Source organism: Cygnus olor, chromosome 3, assembly GCF_009769625.2.
Source record: "Cygnus olor isolate bCygOlo1 chromosome 3, bCygOlo1.pri.v2, whole genome shotgun sequence".
In the NCBI taxonomy this organism is placed as follows: Eukaryota; Metazoa; Chordata; class Aves; order Anseriformes; family Anatidae; genus Cygnus; species Cygnus olor.
In genome coordinates, this window is record NC_049171.1 from 36,622,749 (window position 1) to 36,650,358 (window position 27,610).

Genomic DNA, 27,610 nt, shown 5'->3' on the forward strand with positions numbered 1-27,610 from the left:
GAAAAGTCTAAGGTATTTTGTGTTCTTGGAGGTAAAAATCTTCCTCGATTTACTGATTCACATCTGCACACACACAGAGTCTGTTTTCATTTGCTATCTCTACACAGATAAAAAAAAAGAAATCCTAAGTACATGACCTTAGACTTTTATCACATTATCGACAATGTAATGGACAATGAATCCATTCTCCTAGATTAGTCAACCAAAACATTCACTTCTTAATAGGAAACATAGATTAGTCAACTGTACGAACAGTTATTGTTTACCAATCTTTGAAACAGGATATTCTTCAATTTTATGGCTTCCAAATGTACAATCCAGTAACAATCCTGACCTTTGGTATTAAAGCATCATTTTAAAATGATAAATGGATGCTGTTCAGTTGAGAGATCTCCATACACAGATCCCCTGTTTTCAAGTTCACAGGATACAAAGGAAGGACACAATGCAGGTGCATATTTATTTCCTAACATTTAGATGTGTTTTCAGCAGTTGTCCATCATTGTAACCGTATTATAAATCAATTACTTGATTTTGTTTTATGGCCATCTTCTTCCTAGGTTCTTTCTGGCTCCAAAATTCTGCAATAAGATTACCTTTCACTGAACATATTTCAGGAGCACAAATTACATATTCTCTTGCCTTAACTGAAAACTGGGAATGCAGACAAATAGAAGGTACAAGATTTTCTGCTACAGACTCTTTAGGACACTCATTTCCGCTAAGATGATCGTTATTCTATCAGACCATTATTCTGTCAAACACAGCTTCAGATACATTTACTGCTCAACATCTGATAGTTTAGATTTGCATCAACTCACAGCTAATGGACTACGTAACTACAAGGGAAGACAAGTATCAAAAAAGAAAAAAGGATGAGTTGATCTGTTGCATCTGATGAATCGAGGTGCCTGTATATATTGCTTTTAAAAATTGTATGTGTTCAGAAACATGCTTAGATCATGCAAATCACTATTTAACATGCCTTCAGCAATTGTTTTCTGAGGAAAATTCCCATGAATAGTGAGAACTTCAGCAGTAACAGAGTGACATTCACATGGGACAAAACTGTGAATGCTTCACTACTAATTTTATACACTGGCTTGCATATTTTGTCCTATTGCTCCAACCGGCTTTCACCACTGTCAATCTTTATTTTTAGCTGAGGACTTGTGTGTATATATTACTTTTTATTTTTATTTTTTTTAAGACGAGAAGACTTTATATAATGATGCATTTCGACAGAATTATTGAAATTACTGAATATTCTAGCTACTCCAGACTAAGTTTGAAAATTTTATTTTCTTACTTTAAACACTAAATTTAAACAGTGATTCACTGTTTAAAAACCCAATGGCATTGCTTGCCCTGGTCTACGTTCAATACTACAGGAAAAAAGAAATTCTCCTTTGCTATATATAATTTAATGAAGAGTTATGCAACACCCGAAGATAAACATTTAGTTTAAAAGGGCTTATGGGCCCCAGGGATCTCTCTATTTCCTAGAAATAACACCATCATACTGAAATAGCAGCTGCTCCTTACCTGAAAAGAGTTCATGCACTGAAGTGAAGGGGGCAGAGAGGTAGTACTCAATCCCAGTATCAGCAATAATTCCAGACAAGTTTCTGATGGAAATTTTAAGGGATGAACTCCAAAATCATTTTCCCACGCATCAGCAAGGCTGTAAATTAAAAGAAATATATTTATATATATAAAATATACCTGAAAACCAAGTATTTCAAATGAATACTAGAATGTGCCATAGTATTGTGATAAAAGATTCTCCTCACTTGTTATTCCTCTCCTTGTACGTCACAGGTAAGTGTATCTGCCAGAAATACCAGGTGCATTTAGAGCACTTTATACCTACTGCCAATTTTACAGAAAGATACATAACTCGAAAGGTAAAATTAGCACACACTAGAACAATTCACTCACATTTCTTACTCCAAGTTGAATATTTCTGAACCAAATGTTAACTGCCACTAGCAAATTCCCATCATATGGTGTTTTTACACATAGAGCATTCTAACTGGAAAATAATGCCTCCACTTTTTGTCCTTTCACTTCTGAAAACACAGGAGGGACAGACGTGATTTCAAAAATTGATATTTATGATGCTCTCATTGTAACCTTACTAACACTAAGCACACCCAGTTCCTTTTATACAGCTTTCTGCTTTAGATGTATTAAAAGAATTAAGATTTTTAGAGCTAATCACACCCTATAAAAACATTCTGAAAGCATGTTTCTATAAACTGTTCCTGCTACCACATGGTGAAGAACAAGATCAGTTTAACAAGATTAAATCAAAACATGAGAATATTCTACATCCTATTGTGCGTTAAGGAAGAAACAAGCCTGCACAAACTGTCAGATTGGTTAGCGATCCAGTTATTTACTAATTTCATCTGACCAGCTAGTACCATATACTCCAGACCAAGACAGATGCCGATTATTCTCAGCAGATTTGGAAACATTACATTTTGGAAGACAATGTTTGCTACCTTTCCATGTCCAAAACTTCAAGATTTCAATACACAACTTTGGCATCAGCTTTCATTTTTAAATTCCTCCATCTCTTCTGCAGACAAATTGTTCAAACTGACTAATCTTTTGCTCTTGAACTCATCTGCTTGTTTTAATGTCTTATCTAGAAACAGCTGAATTTTTATAAGCACATAAAAGGGTAGGCATTACTGTAAGATTCACCGCAAGTGAAAACTAAGCAAGTATTCACTCTGTCTGTATCCTTCTGGATGATACTCATTCCCCCAAGTCTAACAAAACTTGTCTGTAAAGTCAGATATAGGCTTCTTAGATATAGGCTTACATATGCACTTTTTATGCACATGCTTCTACTGTTAACTCTTCCCAGCGCCACTATTAGCTCTTCTGCATTTTCTACTTAGCTTAATTTGCACATCTTTCTTCAAAGAGTCAGTATATTTTTTTCTTAGCTGCATTTGTAGGAGGTAAGAAACTGGCCTCTTGAATTTTAACTGTTTTTTTCCTTTCCTAATCTTTACATTTTCTCATCCTCCTTTGCTTATCTATGGGTCTGTAATAATCCACTTCTGCTTCAAGACACAGAAGCAAAACCCACAGTGCACAGAAGGTCAGAGGGGCCTTCATCTCCTTAAAAAAAATAAAAAAATACAGGATTGTGTTCTTGCACTCTTTTGTTTGTTTTTAATTCACAGTAAAAGAGAATTATATCACTTCTAAATTACCAGATATACTATGTCTTTCTCAACCCAAAGCCAGAGTGAACAGGTCACTTTGACATGAGGAGATTCAAACCATGCAGGGAAGGAGAAGAAAGAAGGGTGTCTGGCCTGGCACTCTCTGGCATTTCATATGGCGGTACCTCACATAAGGTCTCCCCACATGGCTGACACCACACCAAAGAACCGAGGCCAAAACCTGCCGCACAACAAAGCCTTCATAATACACAGAATGTGGCTGGAAATTGGTTCAGGTACTGTAGCTGTGCCAGACAGATCTGGAAAAGCTGTTTAAAGCTACCACACAAAAACTGTCTGCTAGGACACGAAGGTGAGCAGCTCAGAAGACACCCTGGAGTATTTTCACAATCGAAAGGTACAAACCTTCAACTAAGCCTCCGGATACTTTATATATATTAAAAGGAAGCAGGACTCTTTAAAAATAGCCTGCGAGGGGCAAAGCCCTGACTGGTCCAGAGATTGTGGGGATGTGCCAGGGGAGAACATCCAGCTCTAGATCACATGCACTGAGCTGCCAGCAACCTAGGAGTCATCATAATTGTAATCTAGAATTGAGTTTCATATTTCACCATCTTTTTGTAACTTCCACACATAATTAGAAACTAACCTTTGTTATGTTCCTTACTGCGTCTCTGTTCTACAATTGTGACTGATGCTACAGGTAAATTGAGGGAAAGCTAGCAAAACTGGGGCTTTCAATTTTTCACTTATCAGCAAGTCAAAAGGCATCTTCAAACACACAGTAAGAGAGTTTGGAGACTGGAGGTGATACTGTAAGGTCCTGGGGCTTGGGAAGGCATTTCCACAGAGCAGTGCGCCTCTGCAAAGAAACCTTTCAGAACTCCAGGCACTACTCAAAGCATTACAACTTAATTCAGTATCCCGATTCTATTTTTACTTCATGACTTGAGGATTTTTTTGGAGCTGCCTCCTCATATTAAAGCCCAACTCTTAGAGCACTGACACTGCATTAGGGCATTTTTTTGGCTGTTGGTTTACATGGGGGAAGGACTGTTGCCATAAAAACATCTAGCCCAATTATATTATAATTCTTGTTTATTAATAGCTCAGTTATGAGCATTTCCTGAAACGATTCCAGTGTGTTCCCTTATTACAAACAAACCATGTGTGTCCTAGCACTTACAGCTCCAGGAACACTCATGTTAGGAATTAGTCTTTATGACTTGTCCTTTTGCAGCATCTAACACAAGTGCTTGTGGGAAGTTTGTGCTTTGTTAGACCATGTCTCTTTGTTCTTCTTTACCCCTGAGACTCAGGGGAATATTTTTCTATAATCTTCACTGTAGAGGAAAGAGAAAAATGTCTGGTTACAACAAAAACAAAAGCCCTATTTCTTAATCTTAGTCTCACAGAACCTGCAGAAAGAGGATTTTCTCTCTTCCAGTACCGGAAACTGTTTGTTTTCTACTTACTGAATGAGCCAGATCAGTTGATAGTGATCCTCAGGAGAGCGAGTACCCACAGAGGACAACTCAGTGCTTCCTCCCAGACCAAGCCCAAACGCCAACAGTTTGAACTGGTTGAGAGTTCCTTAGCCATGTAAACAAAACTGTGTTTCACTATCCTAATTTTTAAGAGAAACAGTAATTCAATTTGACATTAAGATAGGGCAAATTGCCAGAGAGAGTTTTGGGGAGGGCTAAGAAAAGACAAAAAAAAGAAATCAGCAGGATTCAGAAGTGCACGTGGTAACTTTGGATACACAAGGGACTTCGCATGCACATGCTCTCCTCCCTTGATTTCTACTACCTTCACTCAGCAATGAATTCTTGCTTCTAAGCTGCTCTTGAAAGAAAGTACGCCAGGCCCAGCCTGCACCTTTTGGGAACAAAGACAAGAGCCAGAACAAGTCCCTGAGAAAATAGCTCATTATGCTGTCTGAAAGGAATAAAGAGGAGGTAAAATAACAGATTAGCTAGAAGAAGGTGAGATTAAAAAGAAAAATAACTTATGCACAGTGACTCGTGTTTTGTACAATTCATCTTTCTGCAAACATTTGTTTTTTCTATATTGAAAAAAAGCCTTGAGATTCTGGGCTTTCCAGTTTGACAATAAAAATTATGACTCTCAGTATCGAATAAAAATTAATAAACTCTTCACAGATTCCCTAAATCATCACAGGACACAAGACTGCATACCTCAGACTGACTTTGTGACAGGTAAAACCTCACCACTATAGACCTTTGCAGTGTTTGAAGGAGATGTGAGTCAGCTTCAGAAATCAGGCTTTAAAACAAACAGATGTAGTAAAACATACTTGATAAAATGGTTCAAACTAGGAACCTGCTCTGAGTTAAGAAAAGAACATGTCAGACTGATATATTTTTTTTTTTCCGCAGGACGTTAAATCCACCTCTGTAAGTCATCATCATTCAGTTTTTCCTGCCAGTGATCTCACTAACCCTAACTGTTCTAAGCATCATGCCTGTCGCTCCATCTTTCCCATTTATTTCTTTATCACCCCCTTTCTGAGAACTTTTAAGCCCCTTAGCATATTTCAACCAATTTTTCTTATGAAAAATCTCAAATATATTAGGTTTTAGCATGTTTCAAGTTCTTCTGAAAATTGGTGTCTGAATAGTGGAGAGAAATCCATATTAGTTATCTCATAGAGAAAAGCTACTGATGGAGCTCATCAGCATATATACCAGACAAACAAGTGACGTTTATTTGGGACAATATTAGCAGAAACTCAATATGACATTTCCATCTAGCAAAACCAACTGCTACAAGTAAACACATTCTTCTCAGCCTACTATACTCCCTAATGAGTAAGCCGAATTGAGAGACTTAGTACTTTTACCTCAGCTTTACTTACCCACTCCATTTTGTGGGTACAGGGCAACTGGAAAGGAAAATCTTGTTTGGAGGCAAGAAGAAGGGTTGGTGGCAATGACATAATGCCCCATAAGGGCAAAAATCAGAGCTCTTCCTGGTGTTAATCCAAACTTAAGACGCAGCCCCCTACAGATGAAAATGACACCCCAAACTCACCCTTTCTGTTTCAACTACAAAATATACACTACTCTTGGCCATGGAAACACAACAAATAGACATAAGATTAAAACATATAAAACAAGACCTTCATATAACTTTCCTTTTGAGAAAGAACCACGTGATGAATGCTAATCAAGCTGTTTAATATGCTTCAAGCATAAGTTTCAGAACTGAAAGCTGTACAGAAAGTGAACAGAGTAAAATTCTACTCAAGAGGCAACATATTTGGCTACTATGCTAGATGCTGATATGACATAACTATGTGCAATGTGCTAAACTTTCAAACTAAAAGGTTGAAAAAAAGCAAGAAAAAAAGATGAAAAGCTGACACTATCCCCCCCCCCCCGCCCCGTTTTTTTCAATATTTTCTCTAAGGAACAGGATGTGTGAAGGAAAAATGTAGAGCATGATATCATTGTCACGCTCACATAACCAGTCAAAGAAATACAGCCAGGAAAGTAAAATTCCTACAGCAATATGAGCAAGACATTTTTAAAAAGTGAAGTGCTGTTTTCAAAGCTGCTTAGGTAATAATAATGGAAAATCCAGGGAAATTTGCTTTTCTTTAAAAAATATCAGAAAATCTTTTCTGAAATTCATAGAATCATTCACGTTGGAAAAGGCCTCTGAGATCATCAAGTCCAACCATTAACCTAGCATGGCCAAGTCTACCACTAAACCACGTCCCTAAGCACCTCATCTACACATCTTTTGAATACCTCCGGGGATGGTGACTCAATCACTACACTGGGCAGCCTGTTCCAATACTTCACAACCATTTCAGTGAAGAAATTTTTCCTAATATCCAACCCAAACCTCCCCTGGTGCAACTTGAGGCCATTTCCTCTTGTCCTTCTTGTTTCACTTCTTGCTTGGGAGAAGAGGCTGACTCCCACTCCACTACAACCTTCCTCCTTGAGGTTGCTGTGCTCCCTCAGCTGCTCCTCATACAACTTGTTCTCTAGACCCTTCACCAACTTCGTTGCCCTTCTCTGGACATGTTCCAAGGCCTCGATGTCCTTCTTGTAGTGAGGGGCCCAAAACTGAACACTACTTGACGTGTGGCCTCACCACAGCAGAGTACAGGGGGACCATCGCCTCCCTGGTCCTCCTGGCCACACTATTTCTGATACAAGCCAGAATACTGTTAGCCTTTTTGGTCACCTGAGCATGCTGGTGGCTCCTATCCAGCCAGCTGTCAACCAGCACCCCCAGGTCTCTTTCTGCCAGGCAGCTTTCCAGCGACTCATCTCCCAGTCTGTAGTGTTGCATGGGGTTGTTGTGCCCGAAGTGCAGGACCCAGCATTTGGCCTTGTTGAACCTCATACAGCTGGCCTTGGCCCATCAGTCCTGCCTATCCAGATCCCTCTGCAGAGCCCTCCTACCCTCGAGCAGATCAACACTCATGCCCAACTTGGTGTCATCTGTGAACTTACTGAAGGTGCACTCGATCTCCTCATCCAGATCGCTGATAAAGATGTTAAAGAGAACTGGCCCCAGTTCTGAGCCCTGGGGGACACAACGTATGAACAGCCTCCAACTGAATTTAACTCAGTTCACCACAACTCTTTGGGCCTGGCCACCCAGCCGATGTTTTACCCACAGAAGTGTACACCCATCCAAGCCATGAACATCCAGTTTCTTCAGAGAATACTGTGTGAAATGGTGTCAAAAGCTTTACTAAAGTCTAGACAGACAACATCCACAGCCTTTCCCTCATCCACTAAGCACTTCACCTTGTCATAGAAGGAGATCAGGTTAGTCAAGCAGAACCTGCCTTTTTTAAGCCCATGGTGACTGGTCGTGATCACCTAATTCAACTAATTCTGAAAGTTCAACTAATCTGAAAGCATGAGATGAGCAAAAATTGAAAACAAGTATTCAGATAAGACTACAGATAAGACTAAAGGTAAAACAATTACTTCTCCAGCAGAAGTAATTGATCATAACGTTTTCAGATACATACATTTAATTCATCAGGTATTTCTCCAATGGTCATTAAGGAATTGATCCCCATGAGTTGCTACCATGTTTATGTAAGACAGAGTAAGATGGGAAAATAGTGTCCTTAAAAGCAAGGTTTAAGACACCAAAAAAAAATAAATTACATTTTATTGTTATAATTCCTTGACCCTAAGTACTAGCAAACAAACCCAATCAGCAGGTCATGGAACCCACCCATAATGTCCTGTGTCTTCACAAAAAAAAAAACAACACATTCACAGTATATCAGTGAAGTAAGAGAAATCATGAAAAAATTATTGGGAGTCTTATCAGATTTTGAAAAACTGGACTAGAACTCTTACTAGACTGCATTTTTTCAAAAGAAATTGAGTTTCTGCTTCTTCCATTAATGGCAAAGCCATTTATCAGTAGTAATCATCCCCTACCATGCATGACATTAACTTTAAAATGCAACTGTCTCAGCAACAGACAAAACATTCTGCTTTTGAAGAGGAACAGGCGAGCCCTTTTTTTCCTTTCCAGAGCTGCTGCATCACCATCTTTGATTTACCAAGCTACTTCAATTAATACATTAACTTGGAGTAGTCTACAGAAACCAAAACTGGAAAATAAAAAAGCCCATATACAGAGAACTATTCAATGTTATTGCCAAGGCACCAGGTTAATTTCACTTGTTTATTTACAATCTAAGTAAATGTGCTTTGCATTTAAGGGCTCCAAATGCTGTGAAACACTTGAAGGAGATTATTATAAGTTAGCCATGGCTTCAGTGTTTTGCTGAATCAAAGCCATGCTGAAGAATCTAATATAAAAGCTGACAAAGGCTCAGCACTAACTCTCAGGGTTCACTGAATTTTGTTAAAGTTGCCCTTTCCACAAGCTGCAGCACTGGTATAAATGACAGATGACTTTATTGAACCAAAGGACAAACTTGCAAAACTAAATAACTATTTGTAAAAATGATTTAATCTAAAAACAATTCTAAATTACAGTTGATGATGTGTCTATATACTTAATATACCAGGAGGCTAAGTTATTTATACTTATAATTATCCCTGCAATGATCTAAAAATGACATAAAAATCAATGCATGCTCATTAGCTTCTAAACTCTTGCCAAAATTTAAATAATATGGAACAGTAAGAAGTGCAGTGCTTTCACACTGCCTACAGCAGCCTACACCAAAGTCCTTTGGAAAAAAAAATTCTTTACAGAATCAAGACACTGTTTTCCTCCTAAAACAAACATCTGCAGTCTTGTTCTAACTTGGTTTATTATTCGTGTTCAATAGCTGGGAGCGTTCAAGTGATTTTTTGAGAGACCTTTCCCTAGGATAACTAGTTGCATGGTATTCCAAATTAAAAGGTATTAAATCTCTCTGAAAAGACAGGGAAGGCAAGAATGAAAATTTAACCCACTGGTGTCCTTACAAGGAGATGAGCAAGAGTAGTAGAACTTATCAAAGGGAGTAAGAGAACGTACAGCAGTAATCCAGGCACCCACAACATGAGGGGCTGCTTTTTTATGTTTATTACAGTCGACTACAGAGGCCTACAACAGAAGTATTCTAGCTCCATCTCTAAGTTGTGAACCTTTTTTCCAATGCATCACTATACAGACAAGATGAAGGTTTATTTAACTTTGAAACTGTATTTCTAAATAGTCTTCAATAATCTCCTGTAAAGTAGTCTTACCATAAAATTACTGATATTTACATCACATATTATGTAACTACACATAAATTAGTCGTATATTATTATATAATTACGTAATTGTACATAAATGAATATTAAGTAATATAAAGTATATATTACACATGTATACACATACAACCATTATTACAATTCTTCTTTTTTCTGTGCAATGCATACTTTAAATTGAGCAACTATGTACTTCTGGCGTGTGCTTCAAAAGAAGTTAGCTAGATATCCACTACAAAAACAGGTTTTAATCTTCTTATCCTACAAAACATTAAGTCCTCTTTCAACTTTCCATGTGTTGCCATTTGACAGAGACAAGTTATTTAATACTAATAAGAAAGGCTTGTAATGCAAATTCAAATTTAACCTCGCCAGAGTACCATCTGCCCGCTGCCTTAATTTCTTTCAAAATGGCTGACATAAGTATCAAATGTTCTTGTAATATTTCAAAGGGCCTTTTAAGTATAATTATGCTATTTGATCAAATGAATGCTTCTGTGATTTAAAACATATTACACTTGCAGTTTTCCCATTTATAACTCTAATATGTAGCATAGATTAAGGACCCCAGGCTAAAAAGTACGTTGAAAGACAGGGATTAAATGGTTTTGTTTGTATTAGACAACTGAATATGAATCTTAACCACATTCAACTTATTTATGTATTTTAAATTATTTTTCTACTTCTCAACATGCTTTGATTATTTTAAATTAATTACGGCAAGTGGGAGAGAAAAGAAAAAGCTGCCTACCTCAATTTGCACTGTACAGGTCAAATTCTCTTTCTTTTTGTTTACATCAACCAACATTTTTATTAGACTCAGCTGTAGGCTCTTTACTTAAATGTAACTACAATGGTTTTGGTGCAGTTATTCAAAAATGTTATTAGTACAAATAAGTCCTGTGTTTAGCCCACAGATTTTTTTTCCCTCAAAGTGGAAAAGGATGAAAACAGAAAAACAGCATTAGCACACTGTGCCAACACAGATATGGTTGTTTACAAGTAGGTTTCTATGCTTTGAAGGAATAATCTATCTCCACACAATGCAACTCTTTTCATGGCAATAAATCTTGAGATTTTAATCCTGTCCAGGAGTAACTTCGCCTTGGAGCATGTAATTTCCAAGTAATGCTCAACATACTTCTCCAGATTAAAGGTTTTTGGGTGTGCACCAACTGCTTTTTTACATTGCCTTGCCTCCTCCAGCTGGCTGCTATGTGATTTCCAAAGCATTACTTTTCAGTTGTAAAACCTATCAGCCATAAAATACTTTCATTCCACTGCAAAACAGCACTAATTGTACAGTATCTGCAGAAGACAAGACAGAACTTCAGCTGCAAGAAATGCTGAAATAAAGCTTAAGCATCACAGGGAAGGATTAACAGGTGTTCACCTATCCTGCAACCTTTACACTGAAGATTCACAGTATCTAAAACAAATTTCTGAAAAGCTAAATCAAGCACCAATGCATAAGGCAGACTTGTGTTCACCTACATGAGTGGGACCATGAACATTTGCAAATATACTAAATCTAAAATTCATGACAGCACTCATACCATGCACAGATGGTCAGTGAGTACATCTATGACATTATCATCTTTATTTAGTTTCAGTACCAGGTAAGCAAAAATAGGCTGATCATAGAATGAAAAGAAAATTTAATTTGTGGGAACTGACCTTGGAGATAAAATCCCAAGCCAGCCAGGTACTTCCCATGACATGTCCTACCAGCAAAACCACAGTCTATAAAAGGCATAGCAGCAGCATCTAGAACCATAGAGCCACCCCATAACAGTAGCTGCATATGGGGAGGGAAATCCTTTCTTCATTTATCTGCAAGATCAAGACTTTGTAGCAGAAGTTTAAGCTGTAAAAGCAGCAAGCTGCAAAAATAAAATGTCATCAGTTATAATTTCATCAGAGCATCTGACTGTAAGGAATATAAGCTCACAGAGAAAACAAAGCTCCTGCTGGGCTTGTGATGCTCAAATGTACGTAGACTAGAATAATTTCAAGCTGGAAGGGACCCAAAGGACCATCAAGTCCAACACTTCACCCCACACAGGACCACCCAAAAATCAGACCATATGTCTGAAAGTGTTGTCCAAATGCTTCTTAAAACTAAAGCAGGCTCGGTGCTGTGACCACTGCCCTGGGGAGCCTGTCCCAGTGCCCGACCACCCTCTGGGTGCAGAACCTTTCCCTAACACCCAGCCTGACCCTCCCCTGTCCCAGCTCCATGCCGTTTGTTCCCTCGGGTCCTGTCACTGTCCCCAGAGAGCAGAGCTCAGCACCTGCCCCTCCGCTCCCCTCGTGAGGGAGCTGCAGGCCGCCATGAGGCCTCCCCTCAGCCTGCTCTGCTCTGGGCTGAACAAACCAAGGGACCTCAGCTGCTCCTCATATGTCTTGCCCTCCAGACCCTTCACCATCACCATAGCCCTCCTTTGGACACTCTCTAATAGCTTTATATCCTATAAATACAATATCAATAGTAAGAAAACATGGAAGGCAATTCAATGTATTCACAATATATTTCCCTTAAACTGCTTTTTAAAATTCTTTGTCATTTTTGCTTAGCTGGGTGCAAAAGCAGAACTCACTGCTCTTCAGAGAAGCAACTTTGCTTAATTAAGGAGTTCTTGTACAAAACCAAGAAAGCACAGGAGCTTAGCTCTTGCTGGGTGTTGGCTAAAGTCTGTTGTGACTGCTCTTGAAGATCCATACCATGAAGAATTGTTGGCATAGCTCCAAAGTACAATGTAACTGCAGCAAAGCAATGTAGTCCCACCAAAAGGAAAAATAAATTACTCTCGTAAAAACTGCATGGCCAATGCTTTAGAAAGTGCTGCTTCAGTTTAATGGCTGTTAAGGCTTTAAGCTGCAGTTTTAGAATGTCTTACTGCATCCCAGGTGGAGAGAATTCAAATAATTTTTCTGGAAACAATAAAAATACAGACTGCTTTAGCCACATCACTGCTGATGAACAATGCATCATACTGGAGGATGACACTGCTGATGGTCATCACCATCTCAAATTAGCAATAGTTCTATCATGACTGTAGACTGCAGGGTTTTTTTTTGGTTGAAGTCAAAGATATGCCTACAGCACAGCATGAAGGACTAACTTTGCCTATCCCTTGAAATACTTTTATTTATTTTTAGCACTTCTTGATACCTTCCTGGGATATACTTTACTCTAAATTAGGACAGATGGCTTGGTATTTACCTAATGTATTGCATAATTGTACTCTACTGTGCTGGGGATGGCTGCAGATGACACAGAGCAACGTGCTATTGATCTACTGCTCAAAGCCAGACTAGTCCAACCCTCTGCCAAGCAGGATCACCTAGAGCACATTGCACAGGATGGCATCCAGGCAGGGTTTGAAAATCTCCAGAGAAGGAGACTCCACAACCTCTCTGGGCAGCCTGTCCCAGCGCTCTGTCACCCTCACAGTACAGAAGTGCCCCTCATATTCAGCCAGAACCTGCTGTGCTTCAGTTTGTGCCCGCTGCCTCTCGTCCTGTCGCTGGGCACAACTGAAAAGAGACCGGCTCCATCCTCTCGACACCCTCCCCTCAGATACTTATACACATTGGTGAGGTCTTCTCTCAGTCTTCTCTTTCCCAGGCTAAACAGGCCCAGCTCTCAGCCTGTCCTCGTACGACAGCTGCTCCAGGCCTCTCATCATCTTCATAGCCCTCCTCTGGACTCGCTCCAGTAGCTCCGTGTCCCTCTTGTACTGGGGAGCCCAACACTGGACACAGGGCTCCAGGTGTGGCCTCAGCAGGGCTGAGCGGAGGGGAAGAAAATGCTGCTAGCAGAGGATGGTTTCGATCCATCGACCTCTGGGTTATGGGCCCAGCACGCTTCCGCTGCGCCACTCTGCTCCTTAATGCAAGCAGCAGCACCACTGACCTGAAAAGCCAGCATGCATCAAACAGAATACTCTGTTCCTGAGCTTCCAGACCTTTTTCAAAAAAAAAAAAAAAAAAAAAAAAAGAAACTTCCAACATTTATTTTAGGCATGTATAAACTAAGGGCCATTGCCCTAAGCTGGGCAAACAGAAGTAAGCCTCCTCAAGTTTCTGATATCCTGAAGGGTAGAAGTGCACACTAATGCTGTAGGAAAACAAAGGCTGCTGTTAACAGCTACTGCACAGCAACTGCTGACATGAACTTGTTTACCCCACAGTAGATACAAAGTAATTCCAGACAGTTCACCTTGAAATATTCATGAAAAGGATCTGGACATGCCTGCAGAAGTGGTGAATTCAGTTTCATGACATTACAATGTTGTGCCTGATGCTTCAGTAGTGCCTCTGTATGAACAGAAGTCACATATTAACTCTCAACTCAGAGAAGCAGTGTTACAGATTTGGTAATAGGAAGTCAGAATTAAAGCTTAATGCGAAAGAGCAAACACTGAGAACAAAAACTGCAGAAATTTACCCAAGGGAAGACTGAATGAAATCGTGTAGGCATTTGTCAGTGTATAACTCTGAACAAAGGAGGAATGACTAATTTCTTGACATAATGTTTATGTTTGGAGTGCAAAATTTCTCAACACACAGATTTCTCAGATTTCACAAAAGAAATGAAAAAATAAAGCAACTCTGCTGATTCAGAAGTGTGTAACATAGCTTTTTACCAACCACACTATGGCCTCTTGCAAAATCTTTTTCATAAAAAAATACTAGGTTCATTTTTTTTTTTAATTTAATTCAAGTCTAATTTTACATCAGATTTGTCATTTCCAAGCCCTTAGAAATTCTATCATTTTCTAATTACTGCAAGAAAACAAGAGGGAGTTGAACATAAAGTATCTCTTGAAATATATTTCATTTAATTCTTCTTCTATAGCTTCCTAGGAGAAGGCAATAGGGACGCGAAACTGAGGTCCCAACAGAGGTATACATGAATAAAAATTAACTCACAGACACAGAGTAGAGACTTGAGAGCTGAAGAGTAAGGTTAAGAAATCACATTAATTGTACAGAGAATTAATCTTCTTGTTATGGCATAAGGCAGATCTTTTTCACCTTCTGGTTTCTTCAGCGTCGCAAATAGATTCCTTCTAACAATGACAAAAGTTTTCCACTGCTGGTCCTAGTATAGTGAAGTGGCCTTAAAATTCAAGAAGTGCTGTCACTACATTTTTAAGTTTATACTGATGGTTAATAGTAACTTCAGCTTTGGGGAAAAAGGACACAGAGGAAAGTAAGTTCATACTTCTGTCCATGATTTCAGCTCTACCTTTATCAAATTCTCATCATTTTTAAAGTGCACTGGACTGTCTGAAAAGAACCTGTGCTTTGCATGGCTAACCATAGAAAAGTTTTTGTCTTCAATTAGGGCTTAGATAAATAATCCCAAGGCAACATCATAAAATTTTTACACTTCCTTATGAGTTTGGGGAAAAAAAAAGTCTATGTATCAGCCTGAGCTCATGCTGACTAAAGTGGCCTTAGCGAAGGGACTGTTGAAATGCATGTGTACAGCCATTAGAAATTGATTTATAGATGTAATTATGATAAATCAGCACGGGTTTATTAAGTAATGATTAATGGTTTAAAAACTTACTGTTTTTTCGAAACCATGCAGAACCGAAGTTTAAATGCTGTAAAGCTGGTGACTTGTTGGTTCTGTGCATCGTGTGCACCGGGAGGTATTTGTGTCACTCAGTTTTGGGTAACCAGTGACCTCACTGACGAGCAGGGATAGGAGAGCTGATGGAGATGGTCCCCAGCTGGTCACCCTGCCTGGATGTCTGAACCGCTCATCACTCATTTCCTAAATTGACATGGTTCACAGTGCAGCGTCTTTAAGCAACCCAAAATTGGCAACAATTTACTTTCAACCATATGCTCTAAACTGCAGCAGTTGAGGACTTGGCTGTCAGGTGGCTCAGACATCCGTGCTGCAAAGGCCGGGCGAACAACTGGTACAGTAACCTCAGCAGCCAACCCAACACTGTGACTGAAAAGCAGGATTGGTTTAAGTGGGACAGTCAAAGTTCCTCATCAAGTCAGTGAAGGAGAGGAGCAGCAATGTGGTGTGAATCCTGGGCAGGCAGCAAACCCTGTGCGCAAACACCAGCCCCTAGTAGCACACAGAGGGAGTCTTCAGTGTCCTACCCCGATGGCACTGATTTCGGGCATGTGATCAGGGCTCGAGACTAGCAACAAAGAGTAACACTTACTGAGAATTATCAACCAGGCAAGTGGCAAAGAAGTTATTAAAAAAAAAAGAGAGAAATAAAATCAAACTGAATGAACAAAGCTTTGTATAATCAGTGATAGCATAGCATTGTTCTTGCCCTGGACCTAAAACTCTGGGTTGCACAGGCACGGCATTAAAGCTCTTTGCTTAATGTTCTCATGCAGGTTATTCATACTAACTGTGCCACACAAAGATTTGCATATGCTCCATAAACCTTAATACCCTTTTTAAGACCTATTATACCAAGCAGGAGGCCATTTCTGAAGCTGAAATGGATTTTCAGAACAATATAAAGATAAAAATGTTTTCTGGGCTCTGATTTTTAAACCTTCGGGTAAAACTAAATCATTTTCACAGTGCTGCTTATATTCCATATTGAAGTATATACAAATACCAGACACTCCAGAACATTATGCCTGAATCCAAAGGGAGAAGTTATCTTGCTGTACAAATAAAAGTTGTAATCACTGTTCACAAAAAGCTCTCAGCATGCTGCTTTAAAGTTATTCAATTTTTTTTTCTGCGCTGTACTGACTTCATAAGAGAAGCAAATTCAGTATTTCACAACATAATTACAATAACGTGCAGCCAAGTAAGGAACATCACAAATCACAGAATCAGTTGATCCTGAGAATTCACGAACATCACAAAGTATTGTTTCCACTCATTCAATCCACACCATTGCCAAACAAAAGCTTAATTACTAAAGTTAATATTTCACATATGCCATACTTCCCCTTTACGACTCAAAGTGTAATTTCCCTGGAACGGTTTACTTTTATCATTTTCCTTATTCACTGATGTGAGTGTAGCAGAATTTGTACAGATGTCTGCTCTATGCACGGTAGGGCACAACACTGGCATTAAAATATCAGGTGTAGCTACAGGTCAAATTTAAATAGCAATTAAATACTAAACAAATAAATTAAACCAGCAGTAAAGCACACAACTTCCTTTCCTAAAAATGGTCTTTAAAACTAACTGCAAATCTAGAGAGCACAACTTTCCCCTAGCCCTTTTTCCCTGTCCTCAGCCAACATGTCTTCACAGAACAGCCAACTTTCCTCTGGGAGTGGAAGTACTCCTCCATAAATAACCTCCAATGCTTCACAAAACTGTCCCTAATTTTTAAACTTCCTCCCCTCTGAGCTAATTCCCAGGTTTTCCCTTTCAACTAGTCAGAAGCTTTCACCTTGCATTATGGCAGAGATTTATCAGTGTCTGTATAATCCATACTTAAGTTCATGGAGCCCTCTGCAGCACTTACGTGGTTGTCCACAGAGTCCTGCCACAGGCACGGAGCAGAGCTGGAGGAATCACACAAGCCATCTGCTGCCCTTCTGAGATACCACCATGGGAACTACAGTGGGCACACACACATACGTTGACACAGTGAGATTCGTGAAAAGAGGTGATTTTGGCTCTATTTTTTGTGAGCTTTCTTAAAATTTTATGGATCAAGATCAAATAAATCTAGTCTCAGCTTAGAAGCATAAGGAACAGAAAAGGAAGGCATACAGCACAGTAGCTGGGTTCTGGACATGAGCATGAGTAGCACTGGAAGTGAAAGAGAGGGGATTTAAATGGAAGATTAAATCTAGGTTAAGTCAAAATTTAATTTAAGGTTGAATTTTAATTAATCAAGTCAACATTTTAGAAGAAATTCTTCACTGTGAGGGTGGTGAGGCCCTGGAGGTGTTCAAGACCAGGTTGGATGGGGCTTTGGGCAACCTGGTCTGATGGGAGGTGTCCCATGGCAGGATGGTTGAACTGGATGGGCTTTAATGTCCCTTCCAACCCAAACCATTCTGTGATTCCATGATTAAGTCAGTGCTGAAATAGGAGTTGATGTTACAGACAGAGAAAATGCAGATTTGATGAAAGGAAGTAAAGAAGGCATGCAAAGACTGATTCACAGCCACCAGTACAGTGAAAATGGAAGCCTTTGAGTAGATTAGTTCATTCAAAGAGGAGATGCAACAGCAGAAAGTAAGGCAGCTGCAGATAAACTACTACAAATCCTTTGCAAATAAAGTTAATTAGAACGGACTTCAGACACAGAACACATCAGAGGTAAAGAAAAAACACTACACTTGATAATTATGATCTTGTTGACCAAGAGCTGAATCAAGACCGTGGTACCAGTGTGGCTCTCAACGCATATGCTAACTTCTCACTCCAAAGAGAGAGCAAACAATATACAGCAAAGGTGAACTGGGAAGTCTTTTGGTAGGTCTGTGACACAGCCGGTGCACTGAACTAGAAGGCATCACCCTGCCAGAAAGCTCATTTATTTCCCTGCAAGAAAAGAAACTGTGTCAAAGCATTCCTCTTTGCAATTTTGTCATAGAATTATGGTTCAGGTTGGAAGGGACCTTTAAGACCATCCAGTTCCAGCCTCCTTGCACGGGCAGGGACACCTCCCACCAGACCAGGTGCCCAAAGCCCCATCCAGCCTGGCCTTGAACACTTCCAGAGATGGGGCATCCACAGCTTCTCTGGGCAGCCTGTGCCAGTCCCTCACCACCCCGAGTGAAGAATTTCTTCCTAAAATCTAATCTAAATCTCACCTCTTTTAGTTTAAAACCAATATCCCTTGTCATATCACCACACACCCTGGTGAAGAGTTTTTCCCCATCTTCTTATCATGCTGCATCTTAAAAGCATTTATGTTTCTTGGCAATGTTATTCCTACTGAAAGGTTTTGCAGGAACCTCACTGCTCTGATATTAGAAACCTTCCAATCTCCAGTTTAACATCTTCATAATCAACCATAACAGTATGATCTCTTCAATTTCTTCTGAAGGCAATCAGTGAACATTTACAGTTATCTGGTACCCATTGCTACATTATTTTCAGCAATTTGCTGAGTAAAGACTTGCATCATAAATAATTGGTGATACAAGAAAGCCACCAGGATAACTGTGTTACACAGAATGGCCCTACGCATAAAGAAAAGCTGCAGAGGTGATAAAAGTCTCTGCAAAATTTCTATGTTGGGGGGCAAAAACAGCTTCTCAGTAACTGATTTCCTTTTACAGAAGCCAGTGAGAGTTTCAGCAATTTCAGAAAGAACAAAATAGCATCTCCAATAAAACCACCTCTCAACTCAAACAAGAATTTGCTTTTCTTAATCATCACAAAATGCTTCAAAACTTAGAGGCCCTAATAATATTAATGACATGCAGCCCCTGCTGTTTGAAATACAACAGCTGAACATCAGTTTGCAGAAATAATATGCAAATAGTTGGAGACAGGAAGTCTCAAAAGACAGATTTTTAGGTATGGCTACAACCAGTAAAGCTCATTTGTTAATGGTATTAAATGCAAAGTGCACTGAATCATTAAACATCTGAGGACTCTTCTTAGAGCAATGTTTCAGTCTCGTTTTCAGATGATTCTTTACATTACCAGCACTAATTCCAGCTGGTCAAAATGATCGTGGATTCTTTTTATTTTTTTCCATTTAAAAATATTCCCCAACTTCTGGAGGAAGTTCAACGTCTGGAAAAAAATAGTGTAAAAAATACATAAAAGCATTTCAGCAGTTTTGTATGCAATTGTTTTCATCATAAACTATCAACTTTGGACAAAGAAGAGGAAATACAATATATTGCTGAGCCTTATTGCTTTGTAAGGAACATGGGACAGTTGGGAAGCTAGCAAAAAAGGAAAAAAAGTGCATAAGAAAGTGCAACTACAATGCCTGACACACCTCATCAACATTTCCATATTGACATAAAGCAATTGTGGGGAGGTCAGAAAAATCAAATTCTACCAGGAACAAAAAAAGTGCTTAGGTTAAAAAACGACTTCTAACTAACTCTGCTACTGCAGCCTCAATCACTATCAACTGAACCGACCAGTATGAGCTTAAAAGTCCAAGCTGGAGCATTGGAGATAGGGGCATCCAGGTCAAATAAATGCCCAGAGTCATTCCCAGAAGAGCCGTCTTCAACGAGACACTGCACAATTTTGCTTTCCCCAGGAAAACCAGCAAAATCAGGATCCACAGGAGCACTCCGGTGATTACTGTACTGCTGTCTCCAGGAGTACAGATGACTCCATAAAATCTATTCGGATCACTGTGAGGTAAAGAAAAATTGGAAGGCTTAACAAGTATTCTGGTAGTGCATACATGCTGGGAAGAATGTAGACCAAACATAATACTCTTTTAACCACACACAGAGGGGAAATGGGCACAGTCTATCCAACAGCTGACTTCTGGGTAGATCTAACACTCCTGCCTTCGGCAATTATTTGACTGAAATTCAGCAACGTATTTGTCTGAAAATCTAAAATTCTGCAGCAATTTTATTCCCTGGAACAATACCTTCCACCTTTCCAGCCAGATCTCCTCCCCTCCTGCCTCGCACATTCATATCCACAAAGGCATCAATTATTATGCCTATTAGTCATACAAATTATTTCATTTATAGCTTAAGGCCAGTATTCAGAGGACCCAGCAAGAGAATTGCTTGCTCTGTTTATCCTTGATGCTACAGCATTCAAAATAAGCATCCAGCAGCAATATCCTATTGTTAGCACACAGACATTCAGCAAACAAACGGAAATATCCTCAACAACTTCACAAATTAGCCTTCCATGGTCTCGAGTCATATGCTCCCAATTTGCTTGTGCCTTACTGATATATAAAGTATTGCAAGTAAAATTAGCAGCCTAAATCATTTCATTAATCTAAGTATTGTTAGTTTACACAGCCTGTCATGGAGAAATACAATAGAGACAACAAATGCTAATTAATTTAAAACAGCTCAAGGCTCTAGAGTTCAGAAAACCAAGTTTTGAGGTTTAAGCAGTTCTTGTCAGCAATCTGTCCAAAAGACTTTAAGTTGCCTTTTTTTTTCCCACTCTTTGCTAATTATAGGATTCCTTCCTGCTCGAATAGATCCTGTCATTTAAAAGGCATCATAGGAGTTGAATATTTACAGTTTCCAAGTAAACTCAACAGTCTTTATAAGTCTATCAGAAGCAAATTCTAAGCACCTAAGTGAAAAGCTGCTATAGTTCAACCTACAACAGTATCCTCAATGTATCATCACTATAACATTTCGGCTATCTGGCTTCCAAAAAAGCAGTGTTAAAACAAAATTAATATAATAGAGAGATACCTGCCTTATAGTAGAACTTGCATAGATATGACATTGCTGTCCCTCGAGCAAACTGGACAGTAAACCTAAATATAATTATCAAGAACACTGCATGATGTAGTACCAGGATAAAGTTTAGGTTCTCCATGTCTATTTTACCAGTATGAATGCAGAATTTTGTTCACCAAATCCCCCAGTACTAGATCTAGAGGCAACTTACTTAAAACAGCAGCAGATCAGTTTAAAACAGATTGAAAGAGTATTTTGCACCTGTATTGAACTTCAGGAACTTGCTGTTTTAAAAGGCTGTGCAGACAGCACCAGTAAGGTCAAGAAGTGTTTACACAGAAGATGGTCAAAAGATGCTTGAGCAGATACTAGAGGAAATAGGCAGGACTGTATCCTCTTAACATCCTTAATGAAACAACTACAAAAACTGAGTAGTGAAAGATAGTTCATGTGCTCCTGTAAATAACACCTCTTGATCTCAGTGAGAGGATATTGGGCTAGATGGGTGCTGATTTGGCCCAGCACGGAATTTCTTATATTCTTATGTTCCTATAAAAGCTGAATGAACTACCTGACTGTTTCAGACTATAAATTTTAAATTAGTTTTAGACAGTCTTGCTGCTTTTAATTCACATTTTTTTCCAATCCAATTCATCATTTCTCTCACACAAATTCTGATATTACCAGAAGATCTGAGCAACTGTAATACAAACGACAGAGACATGAGAACCACCGAAGTTGTGCTTTCCTAATCAGTGTTTCACTAATAAATATGAATAATAAGGAAGATGATGCATAAGACTGAATTGTATTTTTGCTTTATCATATTACAGAATGACAAATCCTGATTTCAAAAGCATATCAAATGTGATAGGAAATCTTGACAGCATATTTATCTTTTTCTCTAAAAAATCAGAACCCAAGAAGTAAATCAGCAGTTGTAGCTGCATTCAATTTCTTAGTTGTACATTACCAGTTACTGTGTATATAGTATTTAACACTTCTAATGCACAGTACAACAGCAGTACCTTTCAAGACGAGTAGACACATAAGCATTTTTAATGCTATACAGGGCAAAAAAAAATAGCTGAATTAGGATTGGATTTATTTATTTATGTATCTTTTAAGTCAGAGCCCTACCTCCTTTGACTTCAGTGCTAAATTTCAAAAGCTGAGCAAAAAGGCACCTTAAGCAACGAGCCCAACTGCAATGATAACATGAGCAAAAATTGAGCAAAAATCCCAGAGACGTCCTTTGGTAGACAAAGGTTTCATTCCAACATTTTTTCTCTAATTCAGTTAGTACTCCTAGGACTATTTATAATTGGAAAGATTAGATACCAAAAATATGACAGCTCCAGAGAGTTGGAAAGATATAGCCATGTTTAGGATCAAGAATGAAGTTCTTCAGTAACAACCATAAAAGGATGTTGTATGTGGCAGGTCTAGTTTCAACAAACAGGAGTCTGGATGTTTCTCCCAAAAGCTATATTTAAAAAGTTGCATACCTCTTTTTCTAGAGATTGGAAAGGATGTTGCCAGTACTGAAGAACGGTTCTTCTCAAGAGCAATCTCTAGACTTAAAAAAAAAAAAAAAAAAAAAAAAAAAAAAAAAAAAGCATTTGATGTTCAGTGGGCTTCCCCATGTCTCTCTCAACCTGGAAGAGTATTTTTCTTTCCTGCCTGCCCCAAATCCTTTGACTGGCATCAGACTGTGCCTTTCAAAAAGCTTTGCCTGTCTGCTCCAGTCAGCTTTTTTAGGGCAAACCAGCCTATCTGTGGTGTTAATTCTCTTGATACCACAAAAGAATCCATGAAGGGACAGGAGAAAAATAAATAAAGATTATCTGAAATAAAACAGATCCTTACAGTCCATTTACAGTCACACCCACTCATTTAATCATTCCAGAGATAGCACAACAAGCTTCTTAAACTACAAAACTCACTGTAAGGAAACCACAGAACAGTGGAAGGTTGGTCACTCCTCAGTCAGTCAACTCTCGGTCTGTGTGCTCCCTGTATACTTTCTACAAGCAAGAGATACTGAAATACTAGGAAAAGGCATTCTATTGCAGATATACAAGAATCAGTGATATACTATAGCATTAAAGAAATTTCAGACAATTTTAGGACAGCTTGAAACTTTTATGAGAGGTGAATTACTGTAGAATCATATACAGAGTGAAAGCTGTTCTTGGGACAACTTGACATTCTGCAATCCATCAGTAACTGAGCTTCATAAACCTCCCACTGTACACAGACTCTGATGTAATCATAGAACTCTAATAAAAGCACTGGAACTCCAAAAAAATCATGTTTTGAGCCACAAACTCATTTTTTTCTAGCTTAATCTATCCCTTTACAACTAATAAAAAACACATGAACGATTTCTGGAAGTTGCTTTTCAGCTTTCATTATCTCCAATGATAAGCAGCAAATTCTTACCTAGGAGAAGCCTTCTGCAAAAAAGCTGTAAACCATTGAGAGAGACTCTAGATGCATATGAGAAATAAAAAGCTATCAATATTTTTTGACAAACAAAGCTTTGCTTAGCACACTACTGTGAAGGGAGAAGTATGATTTCCTCTAACTGTACCTTCACAAATATTTTCTGAGATGAACTTATAGTCAAATTGCTATGTGACCTTATTTTCAATTTTCTTCATGCATTTTTACAACACACACTTCAGCAGTATTTAACATTATCACTCCCAGCAGTCAAAGTTTTTTGTATAACATGCTATTTGCCGAGAACCTGTTACTTGAAAGGAAGACCTCTCCTGTCTGCACAGCAGATTTGTAGGTGGAGAAAAGGAGCCTTGCTGAGAGATGGCAGGTACCAATAAATATCGCAGTAAGAACAGAGCGGAAAATGCATGGGGCATCCTTCACCAAGGAATGACAGCATACTATTCCTCTGCATATAGTTCCAACTAATTTGTTGCAGGACTGCTCATAAAGATCCCATAACGGCCATGAGCCTAACTGCAGGCAGACCTACCCAGGACTCATGCTACGATGCAAAGACTGCATCAATACAGTACTTCAAAGGCAACCCTCAAAGATCAGCGAAATAGGGCTCTGCGAGGAGAAATGCCAAGACCCACACTATAAATAGCGTGTCTGGATATACCTAACCATGTCTTAACTTCACACTGCCTTATGAGCTGCTGAATGTCCTTAAGTGACACAATCTAACATACCGAGCTGGTTGGAAAAAAGTACCCAGAGCAAAGCTGTTAATAATTAATTCCCAAGGCTCCACAAGTGTCCCTAGTCCTGTTCTGTTTTATATCTCAGTCACTATTCTGGAGATGATTCTTTCATTCACAGACTACACAAAGCTTAGAACGATGTTGTAGTTAGTCCCTTAGAGCAGACTATAGGCTCCAAAACCTTGGCAGTATTTCTAAGGTATGTGTGTATGCAGAAACAAGCAACTCAAGTGTTGGAATATGGCATGTAAAACACATTTGAAACTCACACTATTCAATAAATCAGACATTTTGTTCAGAATTCTTGAAATAAGTACTTGAGAACTAAACGCAAACACATTGCATTAAGTAGGTCTCACTGTTTCTTGGCATTTTTTTCTTCTGATGTGTTTACATTACTGTTCGATACGGAAAGACCTCAGCCTCATTGCACATACAGGCACTACTCCACGTCAACTGATAAATGAGTTAGTGGAATCAGAATCAAGCATTTATGTCCTTTTCATTGTGCTTTACTAGAAAAACAATAGTGGGAAAACAACAGGAAATCAACAATAACTTTGGTTTCTGCACCTCAGAAGGAAAAAATACAAAGTCATGCATCAACCAATACCAAACCAGAGCCACCAGCTCTCCTGTCCCCACAACATATATGTGTAAGAGTTCTTCTGGAGAATTAGAGGAGACTAAAGATGTACATCATATCAGTTTTAAAACAAACAAACAAAAAAAAGGAAATGAGGGTTTGAATATTTTTGCTCTTTTGTCCAAATCCTTTACTTCTGTAACAGCAGAACTAGGAGCTGTGATCACCTCACAGGAAAAAAAAAAAAAAAAGTCAATAAAACTAACCCTTCCCTCATCTTCAACTGTGAGCAGGTCTAAGTTTTTTTAAAAAGTAATTGGTCCACCTAAGCCTCTAATATATTTGAGTCACATCAAAATCCTCATCCACCATGTATTTTAAATATTTATTTAGTTTTATGCTTCAGTTTACTTCTACACATCAGTACCACAACAGCAACATATCATACAAAAAATGTTTAATTAAATCTGCAGACACTAAAATCAATACTGTACAAATGAAAATATATTGCTGCTAATTCTTATGAACCAGTGCCGTTCAGCTGCATAGCCACATCTAATGTGGCAGTTAAATATATCCTTTTGAGTTAACATTACAGGAAATAAAACAGCAGTTTTAATCACACTATTTAATTTAGATACACTTATTTAACACGTTCAGACTCAAAAACCATATTTTCTTCATTTCCAGTAACCTTAGACAGTTACACTAAAAGTAAAGTTCAACTTTTCTAGGCGGTCAGTGTAAGCTGAGAAAGCTATCTTGGAAAGAAGAACTGTTTTCCAGAGAGGAAACTTGAAGTAGTTACCTAGTCATCTGCTCTAGGCAACGTGCTCTGTGGGTCCTGCTTGAGCAGGGGGCTTGACCAGATGACCTCCAGACGTCCCTGCCGACCTCAACCATCCTGTCATTCTGTGATCTAAAATCTACAGACAATTGCAATACTGAAATAGACCAAATCCAACCAGATAAATCCTTTTTTTTTTTTTTTTTAATTTTATTTTAAACCTACATGCACTGGTTACACCACTGAAAACTACCCAAATTATTCTGTCCTCCATAAAGCACCCTGGGCTACCACCTGTGGTGCAAAATGTGTTACAGCACTAAACAAGAGGGTTCCTGCTTCAGCACATGATCTCAGGTAAAAGGACGCATTAGCATAGTTCATAACAACTTGTACACAAACTTGTATGGACGTCTGCAGATTTCTTCTGCCTTTTGAAATACTTAACTGGAGCAGTTACCACAAAAAGATGACATTATGAACAGTGAACCTGATGTTCTTAGGCTTACTTATACGAAAGCAAGAAAAAAGTTAACATGAATTGAAGAGTTTAATCATGAGAAATATTAAGAATGGAGCAGGTTTGCAAATATTTTGTCAATAGACAAAGCTCTAAAGTACACCGTGAGTTAATATAGGGAAAACGAATAAATAAAAAAGCACATTACTCTCCTGTAAGGGAAACAGCTTCTATTTGTGTCATCTCCCAAGTTATCAATATGCCTGCAAGTACAACATAACTCTTTTGCCTGTGTGTTAAAATTTTTGCACCAAAATTTAACCAGCAGATTCTCTTTGGCTAAATCTGTTATTTCTCTGGCATTTCATTTAAAAAATAAATAAATGTATGAGTCCAAAAGGTATGTACACCTGTGTGATTAATGGATTGTCCAAAGAACTTCAAAAAATATTGCTCACCTAAAAAGCAAGACGAAACAAAGATCAGAACCAGAGGCCAGAACAGGCTATACTTACTCTTTATTCCTGCTCTTAATGCATGGCTGGTAAAGAACTTTGACAGCATTCCAGGTCCCCACTGGTCCAGAGTTAGGCATGAAAATATCTCCAAACAGTGTAAAAACATTGTGGGAAGAGGAACTTCCTAAAGACTCCACCAGCAATGTGTCAGAATTTAAAAGCCATATCTATAAGTGAAGAAATAATTTATTTTACTGAGGATGACATCAATTTCAATTTCTTCCTTTACTCTGATCCTAAATCTGATGTGCCACAAACAGCTAATACGAAAGCCCCATTCTGACAGTTCCTACGAAAGTGTTAACAAACAAACTGACATTTTACTTTCACTATTACTTATCACAGTCTGCTCAGCCTCTGGAGGAGAAAAACAGGAGTTAATAAAATAAAACTGATGCCTGATACATCACAGTCACTAATAAGATTTATTTATTTATTTTAAGGAATTAGTAGAGCATATGGTGTTGAATGACTGAATGCTAAAGACAGGAAACTGAAAGGCTGCCCACTGGAAGTGCCAAAAAGTAAGGATTTTTAGAGAACATATAGTTATGACCAGATAGAGCTAAGACATGCAAGGAAAAAGATAGCAATTAATGTGGTCTAAAAGTAAAGCTAGGATGTACAGAAGGCTGTAACAGAGCCTTACCTGGAAAATAAAATTTAATTAAATATCACAGAATCATCTAGGTTGGAAGAGACCTCCAAGATCACCTAGTCCAACCTCTGACCTAACACTAACAAGTCCTCCCCTAAACCTCCACAAA

General features: G+C 38.6%; 1 protein-coding gene and 1 non-coding gene across 6 annotated transcripts in view; both read right to left on the reverse strand.

Moving 5' to 3' along the window:
• The window catches only part of UBE3D (ubiquitin protein ligase E3D), an 80,743-nt gene that overhangs the window by 32,795 nt on the left and 20,338 nt on the right, over nucleotides 1-27,610 (reverse strand). For 3 of the 5 annotated variants that reach the window (XM_040554026.1, XM_040554028.1, XM_040554027.1), the window contains exons 8-9: nucleotides 26,841-27,010; nucleotides 1,546-1,684 (exon numbers count right to left, since the gene is read on the reverse strand). In XM_040554026.1, coding sequence (XP_040409960.1) covers nucleotides 1,546-1,684; nucleotides 26,841-27,010 — 309 coding nt within the window. Of the gene's footprint in view, nucleotides 1-1,545; nucleotides 1,685-19,981; nucleotides 20,243-26,840; nucleotides 27,011-27,610 lie in introns of all 5 variants that reach the window. The other 2 variants (XM_040554024.1, XM_040554025.1) reach the window with 1 other exon arrangement.
• TRNAM-CAU lies at nucleotides 13,754-13,825 on the reverse strand. Its single transcript has one exon. It is a non-coding gene; the product is annotated as a tRNA-Met (tRNA).